This window comes from Gigantopelta aegis, chromosome 2 (genome assembly GCF_016097555.1).
Source record: "Gigantopelta aegis isolate Gae_Host chromosome 2, Gae_host_genome, whole genome shotgun sequence".
NCBI classification, from domain to species: domain Eukaryota; kingdom Metazoa; phylum Mollusca; class Gastropoda; order Neomphalida; family Peltospiridae; genus Gigantopelta; species Gigantopelta aegis.
Window position 1 is genome coordinate 32,191,798 of NC_054700.1, and position 18,176 is coordinate 32,209,973.

At 36.6% G+C, this 18,176-nt stretch overlaps 1 protein-coding gene across 1 annotated transcript in view; it reads right to left on the bottom strand.

Annotated features, from left to right (window-relative positions):
• LOC121383843 (probable peptidylglycine alpha-hydroxylating monooxygenase 1) overlaps positions 1-17,161 on the bottom strand; it is a 36,733-nt gene extending 19,572 nt beyond the window's left edge. Inside the window, exons 1-2 of the mRNA XM_041513944.1 lie at positions 17,002-17,161; positions 668-797 (exon numbers count right to left, since the gene is read on the bottom strand). Coding sequence (XP_041369878.1) covers positions 668-784 — 117 coding nt within the window. The 5' untranslated portion in view covers positions 785-797; positions 17,002-17,161. The remainder of the gene's footprint in view (positions 1-667; positions 798-17,001) is intronic.
• Positions 17,162-18,176: the final 1,015 nt, after the last annotated feature.

An 18,176-nucleotide genomic window follows, 5' to 3' on the forward strand; every position in this document is an offset into this window, starting at 1 on the left:
TGATTGAGGGAATTTGGCGCAATTTTGAACGGTCGGTCGAAAGGTAAATGGCCGAGCTAATATAGGTTTTGATATTAGTGAATCGAGAGTAGCTCGTTAATTTTAGACCTCTACGATGCTGTGGTGTCTCCCTAGGTTGCAGTTGTTCCAATGTATGACAATTTAATCTCTATAAAACACTACACCTGCTGTACAGAGGAGACCGATTATCACCTTTGGCGCCACTCGTGTCACGACCGTCAACATGAGAGGCAGATTTTAGATATCGGTCAGTTTAGCGTCTCTTGTAACTGTAGCAGACCTAGTTCACTGGTGGGAAAATCTAGTAGTCCGTCGGGCTTTGGAAATCGAGTAGCCCGTCGCAGTAGCCGTTATTGTAGAAAAAAAATGTTTGTAAGGAGAGGGCTTCGTAAATTGGGTAACCTGTGCCCTCTCCTTTTGTATATAACCACAATATGCAATAATGCATGTTTTCAATCAACTATCACAAATAGCCTGTCGGACTACCAGCTTTTAGGAATCTGGTAACCCGTCGGACTACCAGCTTTTAGGAATCTGGTAGCCCGAAGTGAATTTCGGTATTCAAAACACCCCCGGACTACCGATAAGGTCGAGCTCTGCGTTCAACAGTCGTGACAAGGACATGTTTTATTGGAAATTAACTCACAAGTTTAGGCTGCACATCCGGCATAAGGAGATCAACTTTGGCGGGAACATCGCTGGATCCCGCTGGGGCCGCGAGACTCACGGACGTGAATCCTAACAGCACGAGCAGTGCCAACATTTCCTTTCAGCACCTGTAACGATAAAGTTTTGTTTTGTTTAACGACACCAAACAAAGAAATGTTTTATTTAACGACGCACTCAACACATTTTATTTACGGTTATATGGCGTCAGACATATGGTTAAGGACCACACAGATTTTGAGAGGAAACCCGTTGTCGCCACTGCATGGGCTACTCTTCCGATTAGCAGCAAGGGATCTTTTATTTGCGCTTCCCATAGGCAGGATAGCACAAACCATGGCCTTTGTTGAACCAGTTATGGATCACTGGTCGGTGCAAGTGGTTTACACCTACCCATTGAGCCTTCCGGAGCACTCACTCAGGGTTTGGAGTCGGTATCTGGATTAAAAAACCCATGCCTCGACTGGGATCCGAACCCAGTACCTACCAGCCTGTAGACCGATGACCTGCCACGACGCCACCGAGGCCGGTTTAACGACACCACTGAAGCACATTGATTGATTAATCATCGGCTATTGGATGTTAAACATTTGGTAATTCTGATTCATTAGAGGAAACCCGCTATATTTTTATCTTATGAAGCAAGAGATCTTTTATATGCACTTTTCCACAGACAGGAAAGCACATACCACGGCCTTTGTCCAGTTGTGGTGCACTGGTTGGAACGAGAAAAACCCCAATCAGCTGAATGGATCCACCGGGGTGGTTCGATCCTGCGACGCAAGCACCTCAAGCGAGCACTCAACCGTTTTGAGGTCTGTTGCTTTGGAAGTAGTTATCAAGAATATATCTTTCTTTCTTTTTTTTCTTTTTTTTAAAGTGGTTTTGGAAGTAGTATCAAGAACGTAGCTAATTGTTTAAATATGAGCGCGAGTTCGTACAATGCGTGTATCATAGTGGAAACCAGAGACACTCGCAAGACTAGGTTTTTTACCTAACGTTATATGAATGTGATATGATAAAAGATGATGGTACCAATCAAACTATTCGCGATCGCTAAACCCCCTAAACACACCACTAGTCGTGTGCGCCAATCTGCTTGTTCTATAAATTATACTACTTGTAGCTTAATCTTAATTCACATTTTGCTACACTTGTCTGTTGCATTTATTTTTTTCACTAAAAAATAAAGTGACTGTAAATAAAGATGTACAGTTATGAAAAACGGATAATACAATAGCAGTGACTGGCATCTATGCATAGCAAAATACAAATTTGGTTAGATTGAAGTCTTTAATCATTATTTAACCACAAACCTACTGTCCTGAAGGTGTCCAGGACAGGGTGCTTGAACCTTAATTGGATATGAGCAGGAAAATCAGTATAAACAATCAAATAATGGTCTCACTATCATATCATCTCACAACCCACGCGCTTTGTTATCGTACCCGGTACCCGGTAATCATTTGCTTTTGTGATGAGTTAATATGCAACAGGCTAGAGAAATACCCAAAGGGCACAGACACACAGTGCGATTCATTCTGGATTTAGTTATTCCATAGATAAACATCGATGTATAAAATATCATTATGGTTAGTATAATATTCCCAAATTATAGCACGGATATATGTAAATTAACATATATATATTATTCTATTACGTGTGTGTGTCTGTGTGGTGTGGGTGGGGGGGGGGGGGCACATGTAAGTGTGTTTGTGTACGTGTACATGTACGTACGTGTGTATTTGTGTTGTGTACGTGTATACTAATATGTGTACATACGTGTGCGTACGTGTGAGAGTATGTATATGTGTAAGTCTGTACTAGTGTCAGGTTATTTTAGCAAGTTTTGCTTACTGATGTGTGTGTGTGTACAAATGTATATACGTATGTTATGTGTACATGTGCGTGTGTATGTGTGCACGTGTTAAACTACATTAACCCATATGGTATTAGAGCGCATATTAATATTATTCCCCAGAGCAGCCTCATGTTAAAGAACCGCCGAGAAAACACCACCGCGTGATGTCATTAATACGTTCAAAACATTACCATTGTGCAGACTCGGTTTTCTTAGACATATTGATTTCTGCTGGAATCCGCCCGATACAATATGCTATGGGGAATAGCTACAAAGAAACTTGTATCACAATCCACACAGTATGCATGACGTTGACAGACCCGGGAACAGTATGACGGCAAAGCGCTCTATTTTCAGAACAGACACGTGAGTTGGGCCGTCAATCGTCTAAGACAACGATGATAATTAATTTATACTGTATATCCTGAGTTCATATTCAACGAAGGTCAAAGAAAGCTGTTCTGGTCACGTTTCTGAGGGTATATTGGCTGTCTGGCCAGGATCGAGTGCAAGGTTATGAGTTGGCGCTAGAAAGGAAAACTGCTACCAAAGTTAAAATTTAATTTGTTTAACGACACCACTAGAGCACATTGGCTTATTAATCATCGGCTATTGGAAGTCAAACATTTAGTAATTTTGACATATATTCTAAGAGAGGAAACCCGCTACATTTTCCCATTTGTAGCAAGGGATCTTTTATATGCACCATCTCACAGACAGGACAGCACATACCACGACCGTTGGTATACCAGTCGTGGTGCACTGGCTGGAACAAGAAATAGCCCAATGGGTCTACCGACGGGGATCGATCCAAAACCGACAGCGCATGAAGCGAGCGCTAAACATCACTGGGCTATTCCCCCACACCCTTGCTACCAAAGTAACCATCATATGAGCTATACTTACCTATTAGGATGTTTTATATCTAATTTCCCATAGTCAAGACTCACAATTTTTGGTACACCAGTAAACGGAATCGGTGCCGTAGAGGTAGCCGAAGGATTAAGCCATCGGCTTTATGTGCTGGGTTCCGGCTCCAACCAAGAGTAAGTTTTATCATTAAATGGGATGTAAGACCACAACACCTACTTCCTTTTCATGAATCATTCAATCCAACATTTATTCATTGACCCTTTTCTTGTACAGACAGTCCAGATAGCTGAGGTGTGTTGCCAGAACAGCTTACTTGAATCTTAATTGGATATAAGATCGAAAATCAAGTTAAAATAAAAGGATTCGCGTCTTGGGCTCTTAGACCGGGGGTAGCCTAATGGCCGTCATTGCTTTCATATAGCTTATCTATACGTTTATGCATTCTTATCATGGTGTAATAAAAGTGCATATTGCACACCGACGACCGTCTGCTGAAAGTTATCTGGTTAAAGATAACGCTCGTGAAAGTGTAAGTCATTCCACATGGGACCTAAACTGGAAGCGTATTTAATAATCTACATAATTACCAAACAGTTTATCTTGTTATATCACACAACGACCACGTTCGCTTTGTCTTAAGAAATGAAGGTCGAAATGTCAACCGGAACAAATGTTTATATGTAGTGGCGTTCAGAGCATAGAAAAGCAATTTGCGAATGTATTTTATTTAAAATTTTATTAAAGCAAAGATTTACTACATTTTTAAAACATGCACCTCTGGGACGGCTCGGGAGTGTGTGTGTGTGGGGGGGGGGGGGGGGCGTAGGTCACTGAAATAGAATGCACATTTTAGATAGGTTAAAGGCATATTGTCGCAGACCACTGATCTATTTAATGGTATTTAAAGTATTACCTGAACAAAAATTATTTGATTTGTCCCTAAATGTACTTCATTCAACCATCTTCATAACCACCATACTCCGTTTATTAATGATATTTTGTCAAAGTAATTGAATTATGGCAATGGTCCATAATTCAAAAACTAAAATTGCCGAGAGGGTTGACATAGATTTCATTCCATCATGGTTCAGCTAAAGTGATGCGATAGCTAGATTTGTTTTCCAACAATTAATGCAATTTTTATTTATTATCCATTTTTAGATAAATAAGGTCCTTAAATCCGTGACAGTATGCCTTTAATGGTTAACTTAGTGTGCCTTTAAGCCTTTTCCGCCGAGGCATTAAAACTCTGGACTAATAGCGTAACCGAGGGGGAGGGGGAGGGGACGCATGGGGTCCAGTCACACCACTACTTTTCCCACCTCCTTTTACATTAGCCTTTCACACAGAAAGTGTGTTTGCTTCCCCAATAATTTGGGGCCGGTATTATAATTAAACAAAATCGCGTCAAGAAAATCATGGTCTCAAAATCAAAGCACACGTTTACTTAAAGCTACAGTCTGCGTCCTGTCTAGTTCTCCAAACCAAATCTTTTTTTATTTATTAATTTATTAATTTATTTATTTCCGACTAGCAAAGGCTTTTTATAAAACACAATTACATATTAAATACATGTTTTGGTACAGAATATCATAATTTGTGTGTTGAATGTTTCTTATCGTCCTACTGTTCTATTTATTTATTAACATGTTAGTGATTAAACAGGCTCTGTTCGTGAGTTAACGTGTTGCAATGGAAATAAACTGAGGACAGTCGCTTTGAAATATGCTCCTTAAACTGTTTGCTGCTGGTGTGTGCTGGTTTGACGATACACAGACATTCCTTTCTTTCGATTCCACTCGTCCATCTCTGTAATTAAATAGACTGGTTCTAGACAATAAAGCAGCGGTAATCGACTCCCACGCTACGCTGTCATGGATTGCTTCTGATTAGTCAATATCGATCTGCTTCCGGCGTTCCATGTAGCAGACGATACAAACATCGCCTGTAGCCGGCATCGGTGGTATGATTGTTAAAGCCCTTAAATCTGGTAGGTACTGGGTTCGCACCGCCGTACCGGCCTCCACCCCAGCTAATTTTAACTGCTCATTAAGGAGGTGTAAACCATTTCACCGACCTCCTATTCACTAACAGTATGTCGTTATAAAGTGTTCGTGATGAGAAACGTCCTACACCGACCTCGGTAGTGTCGTGGTTAAGCCCTCGAATATAAGGCTGGTAGGTACTGGGTTCACATCCCGGTACCGACTCCCACCCAGAGTGAGTTTTAACGACTCAGTGGGTACGACCACTACACCCTTTTCTCTCTCACTAACCACTAACAACTAACCCACTGTCCTGGACATACATCCCAGATAACAGAGGTGTGTGTGTGTGTGTATGTGCCCAAGACAGCGTGCTTAAACCTTAATTGGATATAAGCACGAAAATAAGATGAAATGAAATGAAAAAGTTCTGATACTTTATTCCCGCCCAATTAGTACTGCCATACTGCTAAGATAAGCTGGCCCAGTGGCAAGGCGCTCGCGCTAGTTGCGAAAGTGTTTTAAAAAGAACTCATTCTTTCATAGGTGCCGCCGAGCAGGGGGGGGGGGGGGGGGGGGGGGTTTGGGGCGAGGCCATCCTCCCACACAATTCTTTTGTTAGTCTAATGTACTCAGAAGGATGGAGATGCCGTATTTGAACACACGGAATTCAAATTGTACTCTTGGGAAGCATGCCCCTGACGACCCCCCCCCCCCCCCAACCACCACCACCCCGACACACACACACACACACACACACACACACACACACACACTACCACCACCACACCACACACCATATTAGCCTCAGACCTTTCAAGCCTTCAAGTTTCCATCTCCCGAACTGTCGCTCTTACAGTGACCCTCTAGGGTGTATACTACCAAATCAAATCCCATAGACGACAATAGTAACATATGTGGCTAAAACTCCTACCTGCAGCGTATCAATCGACATAAACGCCACGGATATAAATACTACCACCTCTCACACTTAAAGTGAATCAGAAAAAATTGGGGGTCAAGCTGCTCGTTTCTGAGATAACGGATAGCGTCTATGACTACCCTAGTTTTGCACAAAATTCGAGTACTTTTTTTTACAGGTACCCCATACATGTTTCAAGCACAAGGCTACTAAACACACTGGTACTAGATGAAATAAAATTGCATTTTTTTTTTACCCAGATGAAACTATTATTTTTTACAACCAACACACTCACATTTATAACCAATCACAGGACTTGTGCTGTTCACTTCTCTATCAAAAGTTGGGTGCACCTCGAACTTTGACCCAATAAGGAAGTTATTTGGTCTAGTACTACCTCTAGGGCCCTGTTTCATTACCTAGACCAAGGTTTGGAGTTGGAATAGTCCGCGAGTATGTCACACTGTCAATGGAACGTGTTCGAACACGAATCGATTGCTTCATCACCTCCGCCGTCTACTGTGTACGTGACTGGGTTACGCCTCGTTGGCAACTGGCTAATTAATTAATTTTTGGTTATACTATCACTGAGAGTTCTGATAATAACACCGTATCTGGCGTCTCGTGCAGATGTTGCAGACATGATGCTACGACAGCTGTTACCAAAACACGGAACATAGCGAGATTCATAAATCGTTGATTCAATTGTGACGTCGTGAAAAAATATTTTTTTGTATGTATATTGATACAGATATAAAAGCCGTGATATGTGACATCTTGTTTATGGGATGGTGCATATAAAATATTACTTGCTACTAATAGAACAATAGAATAGACTATATATTAAAATTACCAAATGTCTGACATCCAATAGCCAATGATTAAACAATCGGTGGTTCTCATGGTGTCGTTAACAAAGCCAACTTTATGTATATGTATATGTATATGTATATATGTATATGTATATGTATATGTATATGTATATGAATATGGATATTGATATGGATAATTATCTCCATGACATATGCAGTGGCGGATCCAGAAAATCCTTCTCTTTTTGGGGGTGGGGGTCAGTGACATGAGGTGGAATGCCATGGGAACTTTGGGGGAGGTTTGGAGGGGGGTCGTAAATAATGAAAATTAATATATAATAAAATTATAACTATCGCAAAATTTAGGGGGGCCGGGCCCCTGCCCCCCGCCCCCACCCCCCACCCCCACCCTACATCCGCCTCTGATATGGATATGAATATAGATATAGATAGGTAGATAAAGAGAAGAGATGGAGAGAAACAGGTAAACAGAGAGGTAGATACGAAAATAACCATTAACATAAATTAGATATATGTTGTCACTAGCAATATGGACGCATGAAGTATTTAAAATGGCAACTGACGGGTATTGATTTATGGAAGGATACGTAATATCAAACACTTGTGTTACAGAACAATATGTTACACACAAGAAAAGAACATGCGTTGGTATGCAATGTGTTTTCGTTATTGAGATCTTACAAAGACAACAAACGACACATTTTTATTATTCCATTTCATCTAATAGTGTTTAAACCGACCTGTATTATATAGCTACCTGTTTAAAAGGCCGAATGTTTTCACACCATATGGTGGCTGCTTACCACAGGTTAGACTGTATTTTGAAGGTTGTGCAGTTTGTCCTCGTCATGTCTAAAAGTATAGCTGCATGCAGACCACCCTTCAGAATATCCTGGATCCAGGATACTTAGCAGGGTGGTCTACATACAACTACATGTACTTAAATACGTTGCATATTAGCATGTGTGTGAGCTTCCTCTGAATGTGCACGTAAGACCCTATGACCTGACCTGCGTGTGTGTGTGTGTGTGCGTGCGTGTGCGAGTGTACGAGTGTGCGCGTGTGCGTGTGCGTGTGCGTGTGCGTGTGTTCGGGAACAAGGGAGTCCAGACCCCTTCGACCCTGCACTCAGATCCGCACCTGGAACCAGAGTTTCTAAAATCAGCCCAGTATAAACTGTAAATGGTGGTTTAAAGTCATATTTCATACAGAATTCATCATAAGTAAGCCAATTGGTATTATTAAAAAGATCTTTTAAGAACATGATTCCTTTATTTGTCCATGTCTTATAATAAACATGATTCTTATTGATTTTAATATATGAGTTGTACCAAATTGGTAGGTTAAGTACTTTTATTTTGTCAATTCTAGCTTCACATTTTTCTAAAAGATTTGACCATATATTTAGCACATTTTTCCAAAAAGGATTTGTGCATGTCAGTGATTTTGTTTTGCTGTAAGCTGACCCAAAAGTAAATACTAACGAAGCTTTAGACTGTAAGCAATTACTCAATAAACAAGGAATGTCTTGGTTTAAATACACTTTTCATCCACGATATTTTTTGTGCGTTGCAAACTAGTTTACCATCTACTGCTCTCAAACCACCATTTTGATAATCCCTAATTAATGTTTTTTTTCTAGTTATGTTATCAGGCTTTTTATTCCATATAAACTGAAAGAAATATGTTTCTTAGTTTTTGAAGAAAGCATCTGTTGGGTTTGGAAGTGAGGTAAAAAGATAAACAAATTTTGATAAAGCCAGACTTTTAATTACAGCAATTTTCCCTACTGTTGATTAAGAACGTTTTGACCATTGTTCAAGTAACTTTTTAACTTATTTTAGCTTAATATTATAATTTATTTCTTGAATGTTAAGAGATTTAGTTAAGAAAGTGACTTCAGAATATCAAATTTGAAACATATTGTAGATCAAAAGTCCATAATATTAAGAGATTTAGTCAAGAACGTGACTTCAGAATATCAAATTTTAAACATATTGTAGTTTCAACGGTCCAGAATGTTAAGAGATTTATTCAAGAACGTGACTTCAGAATATCAAATTTGAAACATATTGTAGTTCCAAAAGTCTATAATGTTACGAGATTTAGTCAAAAACGTGACTTCAGAATACCAAATTTGAAACATATTGTACTTCCAACAGTCTATAATGTTAAGAGATTTAGTCAAGAACGTGACTTCAGAATATCAAATTTAAAACATATTGTAGATAAAAAAATCCATAATGTTAAGAACGTGACTTTTGAATATCAAATTTGAAACATATTGTAGTTTCAACGGTCCAGAATGTTAGGAGATTTAGTCAAGAACGCATATTCAGAATATCAAATATACATATCTATAATTATGATAATACGTGTTCAGACTATTCTGGAAGCCAGTTAAAGTTAGTTGTTGACTTTTGCATTTTTATTTGTATATGTATTATTTGGCAATTAGCAGTATTAAATTTATAATATTATATATTTTTAGAATAGTTAGGGTTGCCTAAAACAATTGTTTGTGCATTCACCTGAAGTCTGATTTCACTTTTTAAGAATATCCAGTTTATAACAGTATACCAGAATGTCTGAACATGTTTACATAACCAAAAAGGGTGCATTAAATCTTCACTAAACATATGACAAAATTCACATTTATCTGAATCTTTTGTACCATATATTACCAAGTGCTTATTTGTGGTTAAAATAAATAAAACAATCTTGTACCGAATGAATGAATGAATGAATGTTAACGACACCCCAGCACGAAAAATACATCGGCTATTGGGTGTCAAACTATGGTAAATGCAAACAGTAAGTGATGATCAACATAAATGTAAAAATTCAAAGGTTAAATTAAAACACAGTGTAAAGAACTGTGCAAAAATACAAATATCACAGATAGATCAAATTAAAATTTAGAGTAACGGTCAGTATCACGTAAAAATTGTAAAACAAATTCTGGATGGAATTGAAATGATTCCATCACATTACGTTGGCCAAATACATCTTTTCGATTTTCTTTAAGATGCTTACTCTCCACCAAAATGTGGCACACCGTCAGAAGACTTCTTCAAGATAAATGAATGGGTCAAGTATGTATGACCGATGCGAGCACGACACAAGACTATTTCATCCTTCCTGCACTGTCTATAGGAGGACTGCCACTCTCCCAAGACTGGCTCGATAGAATGAAGCTTGCTCGCAATCGCACCGTCCCAATCATGTTGCCAAGTCGAAAAGATAAATTTGTTAATATTATGTTTAAAATCAGTATAAGGCACATCAACCCTGGCATGAGGCAAATCCAAAGCAGACTTAGCAGCTGAATCTGCCTTTTCATTACCCCTGATGCCAACATGGCTGGGCACCCAACAAAATACAATAACTTTATTGGATAAAAAGACACTTTCGTATCACCATCCCAATTAAGGGAAATCCTGTACCGAAAGTAACGAAGCCCTGTGTCCGTAGTTAGCTTGAAATGAAGAAGATATAAATATTTCCTCCATTTGTCACAGAACTCCATTCCATAAATATGATGCCATTTTACTTGCGCGTTTATTTTATGCTTAGATGTATATTCGTCTACACAATCATTGTAAAACTTTTTACAAGCATTTGTTTTAAGAAGTTCTTCTAAGGCTATTATGTATTATCGGTATTTGTAATGTTACTAATTCTGTATGCACATTCAATTTATAATATTTGTTCATTTCTAAAATCAGCCCAGTATAAGCTGTAAATGGTGGTTTAAAGTCATATTTCATACAGAATTCATCATAAGTAAGCCAATTGGTATTATTAAAAAGATCTTTTAAGAACATGATTCCTTTATTTGTCCATGTCTTATAATAAACATGATTCTTATTGATTTTAATATATGAGTTGTACCAAATTGGTAGGTTAAGTACTTTTATTTTGTCAATTCTAGCTTCACATTTTTCTAAAAGGTTTGACCATATATTTAGCACATTTTTCCAAAAAGGATTTGTGCATGTCAGTGATTTTGTTTTGCTGTAAGCTGACCCAAAAGTAAATACTAACGAAGCTTTAGACTGTAAGCAATTACTCAATAAACAAGGAATGTCTTGGTTTAAATACATTTTTCATCCACGATATTTTTTGTGAGTTGCAAACTAGTTTACTATCTACTGCTCTCAAACCACCATTTTGATAATCCCTAATTAATATTTTTTTCTAGTTATGTTATCAGGCTTTTTATTCCATATAAACTGAAAGAAATATGTTTCTTAGTTTTTGAAGAAAGCATCTGTTGGGTTTGGAAGTGAGGTAAAAAGATAAACAAATTTTGATAAAGCCAGACTTTTAATTACAGCAATTTTCCCTACTGTTGATTAAGTACGTTTTGACCACTGTTCAAGTAACTTTTTAACTTATTTTAGCTTAATATTATAATTTATTTCTTGAATGTTAAGAGATTTAGTTAAGAAAGTGACTTCAGAATATCAAATTTGAAACATATTGTAGATCAAAAGTCCATAATATTAAGAGATTTAGTCAAGAACGTGACTTCAGAATATCAAATTTTAAACATATTGTAGTTTCAACGGTCCAGAATGTTAAGAGATTTATTCAAGAACGTGACTTCAGAATATCAAATTTGAAACATATTGTAGTTCCAAAAGTCTATAATGTTACGAGATTTAGTCAAAAACGTGACTTCAGAATACCAAATTTGAAACATATTGTACTTCCAACAGTCTATAATGTTAAGAGATTTAGTCAAGAACGTGACTTCAGAATATCAAATTTAAAACATATTGTAGGTAAAAAAATCCATAATGTTAAGAACGTGACTTTTGAATATCAAATTTGAAACATATTGTAGTTTCATCGGTCCAGAATGTTAGGAGATTTAGTCAAGAACGCATATTCAGAATATCAAATATAGATATCTATAATTATGATAATACGTGTTCAGACTATTCTAAAAGCCAGTTAAAGTTAGTTGTTGACTTTTGCATTTTGATTTGTATATGTATTGTTTGGCAATTAGCAGTATTAAATTTATAATATTATATATTTTTAGAATAGTTAGGGTTGCCTAAAACAATTGTTTGTGCATTCTCCTGAAGTCTGATTTCACTTTTTAAGAATATCCAGTTTATAACAGTATACCAGAATGTCTGAACATGTTTACATAACCAAAAAGGGTGCATTAAATCTTCACTAAACATATGACAAAATTCACATTTATCTGAATCTTTTGTACCATATATTACCAAGTGCTTATTTGTGGTTAAAATAAATAAAACAATCTTGTACCGAATGAATGAATGAATGAATGAATGTTAACGACACCCCAGCACGAAAAATACATCGGCTATTGGGTGTCAAACTATGGTAAATGTAAACAGTAAGTGATGATCAACATAAATGTAAAAATTCAAAGGTTAAATTAAAACACAGTGTAAAGAACTGTGCAAAAATACAAATATCACAGATAGATCAAATTAAAATTTAGAGTAACGGTCAGTATCACGTAAAAATTGTAAAACAAATTCTGGATGGAATTGAAATGATTCCATCACATTACGTTGGCCAAATACATCTTTTCGATTTTCTTTAAGATGCTTACTCTCCACCAAAATGTGGCACACCGTCAGAAGACTTCTTCAAGATAAATGAATGGGTCAAGTATGTATGACCGATGCGAGCACGACACAAGACTATTTCATCCTTCCTGCACTGTCTATAGGAGGACTGCCACTCTCCCAAGACTGGCTTGATAGAATGAAGCATGCTCGCAATCGCACCGTCCCAATCATGTTGCCAAGTCGAAAAGATAAATTTGTTAATATTATGTTTAAAATCAGTATACAGCACATCAACCCTGGCATGAGGCAAATCCAAAGCAGACTTAGCAGCTGAATCTGCCTTTTCATTACCCCTGATGCCAACATGGCTGGGCACCCAACAAAATACAATAACTTTATTGGATAAAAAGACACTTTCGTATCACCATCCCAATTAAGGGAAATCCTGTACCGAAAGTAACGAAGCCCTGTGTCCGTAGTTAGCTTGAAATGAAGAAGATATAAATTTTTCCTCCATTTGTCACAGAACTCCATTCCATAAATATGATGCCATTTTACTTGCGCGTTTATTTTAAGCTTAGATGTATATTCGTCTACACAATCATTGTAAAACTTTTTACAAGCATTTGTTTTAAGAAGTTCTTCTAAGGCTATTATGTATTATCGGTATTTGTAATGTTACTAATTCTGTATGCACATTCAATTTATAATATTTGTTCATTTCTAAAATCAGCCCAGTATAAGCTGTAAATGGTGGTTTAAAGTCATATTTCATACAGAATTCATCATAAGTAAGCCAATTGGTATTATTAAAAAGATCTTTTAAGAACATGATTCCTTTATTTGTCCATGTCTTATAATAAACATGATTCTTATTGATTTTAATATATGAGTTGTACCAAATTGGTAGGTTAAGTACTTTTATTTTGTCAATTCTAGCTTCACATTTTTCTAAAAGATTTGACCATATATTTAGCACATTTTTCCAAAAAGGATTTGTGCATGTCAGTGATTTTGTTTTGCTGTAAGCTGACCCAAAAGTAAATACTAACGAAGCTTTAGACTGTAAGCAATTACTCAATAAACAAGGAATGTCTTGGTTTAAATACATTTTTCATCCACGATATTTTTTGTGAGTTGCAAACTAGTTTACCATCTACTGCTCTCAAACCACCATTTTGATAATCCCTAATTAATGTTTTTTTTCTAGTTATGTTATCAGGCTTTTTATTCCATATAAACTGAAAGAAATATGTTTCTTAGTTTTTGAAGAAAGCATCTGTTGGGTTTGGAAGTGAGGTAAAAAGATAAACAAATTTTGATAAAGCCAGACTTTTAATTACAGCAATTTTCCCTACTGTTGATTAAGAACGTTTTGACCATTGCTCAAGTAACTTTTTAACTTATTTTAGCTTAATATTATAATTTATTTCTTGAATGTTAAGAGATTTAGTTAAGAAAGTGACTTCAGAATATCAAATTTGAAACATATTGTAGATCAAAAGTCCATAATATTAAGAGATTTAGTTAAGAACGTGACTTCAGAATATCAAATTTTAAACATATTGTAGTTTCAACGGTCCAGAATGTTAAGAGATTTATTCAAGAACGTGACTTCAGAATATCAAATTTGAAACATATTGTAGTTCCAAAAGTCTATAATGTTACGAGATTTAGTCAAAAACGTGATTTCAGAATACCAAATTTGAAACATATTGTACTTCCAACAGTCTATAATGTTAAGAGATTTAGTCAAGAACGTGACTTCAGAATATCAAATTTAAAACATATTGTAGTTCCAAAAGTCTATAATTTTACAAGATTTAGTCAAGAACGTGACTTCAGAATATCAAATTTGAAACATATTGTAGTGAAAACGGTCTATAATGTTAAAAGATTTAGTCAAGAACGTGACTTCAGAATATCAAATTTGTAACATATTACAATTCTGGCAGAGAGTATAGAATGTTATGAGATTTAGTCTCAAGAAGGTGTCTTCAGAATATCAAATTTGAGACATATTATAGTTCTAACAGTGCAGAATGTTATCAAATTTAGTCGAGAACGTGAATTCAGATTTAGTCAAGAACGTGTATTCAGAATATCAAATTTTAAATACATTGTAGTTCTGGCAGATAGTCTAAAATGTTATAGTCAAGAACGTGTATTGAGAATATCAAATTTTAAATACATTGTAGTTCTGGCAGATAGTCTAAAATGTTATAGTCAAGAATGTGTATTGAGAATATCAAATTTTAAACATATTGTAGTTCTGACATTCTAGAATGTTAGAAGATTTAGTCAATAATGTGTATTCATAACATCAATTTGAAATGTATTGCAGTTCTGACAGATAATATAGAATATGAGCTTAGTTATGAAGGTGGATTCATAATATCAAATTTGAAACGTATTGTAGTTCTGACATTCTAGAATGCTATCAGATTTAGTCAAGCACGTGTATTCAGACTATCAATTTTGAAATATGACAGCGGCTAGGACACCATCGTGACTTGGATAACTTTGAACCTGTATTTCAGGAGTTTTACACTAAAACTCGGATTAAATAATACATTAAAAAGATTAGCTATAGAACGTCTGCGATTTGTCGTTCGTTCCAACGATAAGCGATTGTAGTTATTTCATTTACCAGTAGAAGAAAGCAAGCACGACTGGAGTTCTGAATGTTCGACAAAAGATTTTTAAAAAAACGTTTTCTCTTTTTCCAGTGATAATCCGGAAATACAAAATAAGTTCAGCGTCCTGAAATCCATCACGAAACATATGTAACAACACTAAATAATGTTTATGATAAACATGTTATTCATTTTTAAAGATGTGTACCTAAATACTTCCTTTAATTTTGTTTAAAACTTAAAGACTTAATTTATTTCAAGTCAGACAGTACCTGTTCTAAATGTATTTTTTTATTATAATATCAATGTCAGACTCAATATTGTGTTTTCTATTTTTAATATTTCTGAGTCTTTTCGTAGTTTTAAATTCTCTCACAACTCCATAGTAGTGGCGTGTGTACTTTTATTGCTGTATTATATTAGTATTATTGTTGTCGTCGTTGTTGTTGTTGTCGTTGTTGTTGTTGTTGTTGTCGTTGTTGTTGGATTCTTGGAGGTTTTTTTTAATCTGTACACAAGGTGAGACGTAAATATTTTTTGTCTGTCTGTTTGTCTGTCTCTGTCAATATCACCGGCCTCGGTGGCGTCGTGGCAGGCCATCGGTCTACAGGCTGGTAGGTACTGGGTTCGGATCCCAGTCGAGGCATGGGATTTTTAATCCAGATACCGACTCCAAACCCTGAGTGAGTGCTTCGCAAGCCTCAATGGGTAGGTGTAAACCACTTGCACCGACCAGTGATCCATAACTGGTTCAACAAAGGCCATGGTTTGTGCTATCCTGCCTGTGGGAAGCGCAAATAAAAGATCCCTTGCTGCCAATCGGAAGAGTAGCCCATGTAGTGGCGACAGCGGGTTTCCTCTCAAAATCTGTGTGGTTCTTAACCATATGTCTGACGCCATATAACCGTAAATAAAATGTGTTGAGTGCGTCGTTAAATAAAACACTTCTTTCTGTCAATATCAAGTAAATTTCTTACAAACACCACCAAGGCAGTGAAATGAAGACTAGTCTACAACCATTATGCAATTGATAACAATATTTATTTATTTAGATAGCCTGCTTTTTAGTATACGTGTACTACATGTTAAATGAATCCAAATTTGATTAATAATGTGGGTTTGTTTTTGTTGTGAGTTGTTTCTGTGAGTTGTTTTGTTTTTTGTTGTTATTTTTAGGGGTTTTTTTTAGTGTGTTTTTTGTGTTCTTTTGTTTTGATTTTCGTTGTTTGGTGGGTTTTTTGGGGTGGGGGTGGGGGTGGGGTGAGGGGGTGGATAGGAGGAATTACTCTAAAAGGTAAATAAGATACGTGAAATGGGGTATGTTCGTCCACAGACTGTACTGTCCGCTTAGCTAAGACTTAAAAGTGAAAGTGTCCGAGTCACGATCGAATTTTGAAATTATCACATTTTGCACCATATTTCGGCTAATAAATACTTATTTAAAACAAAATAGACAAAATAAAATTTGAGGAATACCAGCAATTGTATAAAGTAATCGTTTAATGCAGCAAAGATAATAAACGGATATAATCTAAAATACCCAAAGTGTCAAGAGTCACGTTCGCTTTACCCTATCAGCACCATAGATAACCATATACAGTAAATATTAGAAACACGCACGTCTGTAAAAGAAAATTACTAACCTTGTACGACTGTCTTCGGAAATGGTTTGAAATCTCTTCTCTTTGGCAGATCAAGTAAGCAGCGATTTAAGTTACAAACGTTAACAGCTGGTGAAAGCGATTATGTGTGTGTATGCGTACGTATGTGGTCTTCTATTTGAATAATTCTGTAACTGTTGATGTTCGCTGATCAGTAATGGATATCTGACGTAGCTCGTTGCCATGGAATCCAGCCAATCAATACTGCCTTGTAAGGAGAGCGGTTCATGATAGAAACAAAAAATAAATAATCAATGGTTGGTTATTTCGAGCAACATCGCAAATGGTCTGCAACCTCGTGTGCGTGATGCCAGGCACATAGAGCTTAGCAGGTTGTTAAAGTTAATTAGCGCCCCTTTTCTCGCTCTTTTCTTAGCAGACGTCTACGCAAAACACTGACTTGTACTTTTTAAAGAGTTGTTTTAGTAATGAACACATGGGAGACAGGCGTCAAAATATTTGTGTTCATGCTTGTTAGATTTTTTTTAATGAGAACAAAAACAACAACGAAACAAACAAAAACAATCAACGTAACACACAAACACAAAAAGGAAGGATGGAATGTGTTATTTATGTACACTCAACACATTTTGATTATGGTTATATGGCGCCGGATATATGGTTAAGAACCACATACATAATAAGAACGGAAACCCGCTGCAGCCACGCAATGGGCTACTCTTTCACAATAAGAACAACAACAAGAGGAGGTAATGGAGAAGATGTGGATGAGGATGATAATGAAAACTGGATTTACCAGAGAAACCTCCAGTAAAGCATAGAATGTTTGCTGACACCTCAGCACACCTTAACCTACGGATATTTCGTATCAAATGCTAGGGTCAGACTACCAACTGCCAACTTTCTGCTGTCACGCTACTACTGTCCGGTTACTAGTCGGGGCGCTCTTACAAAGGTTCTCGATTCTTGTCGTATAACCCATAAGTTGTTAATCTGAACGCACCCGTCTTAAGTCGGGAGTTGGGGAAGTTACAACCCAACCGTCGAGTTGGCCAACTTCGTCGTGACAGTTGACAGTCTGATCCTAGCATTACTTGCAGTTATTTCATCATTTGGTTATTATTATAATACTCCATCGACTCTTTAGAAGTAAAGTTTCTTTCATTTAACGACGCCACTAGAGCACATTGATTTTT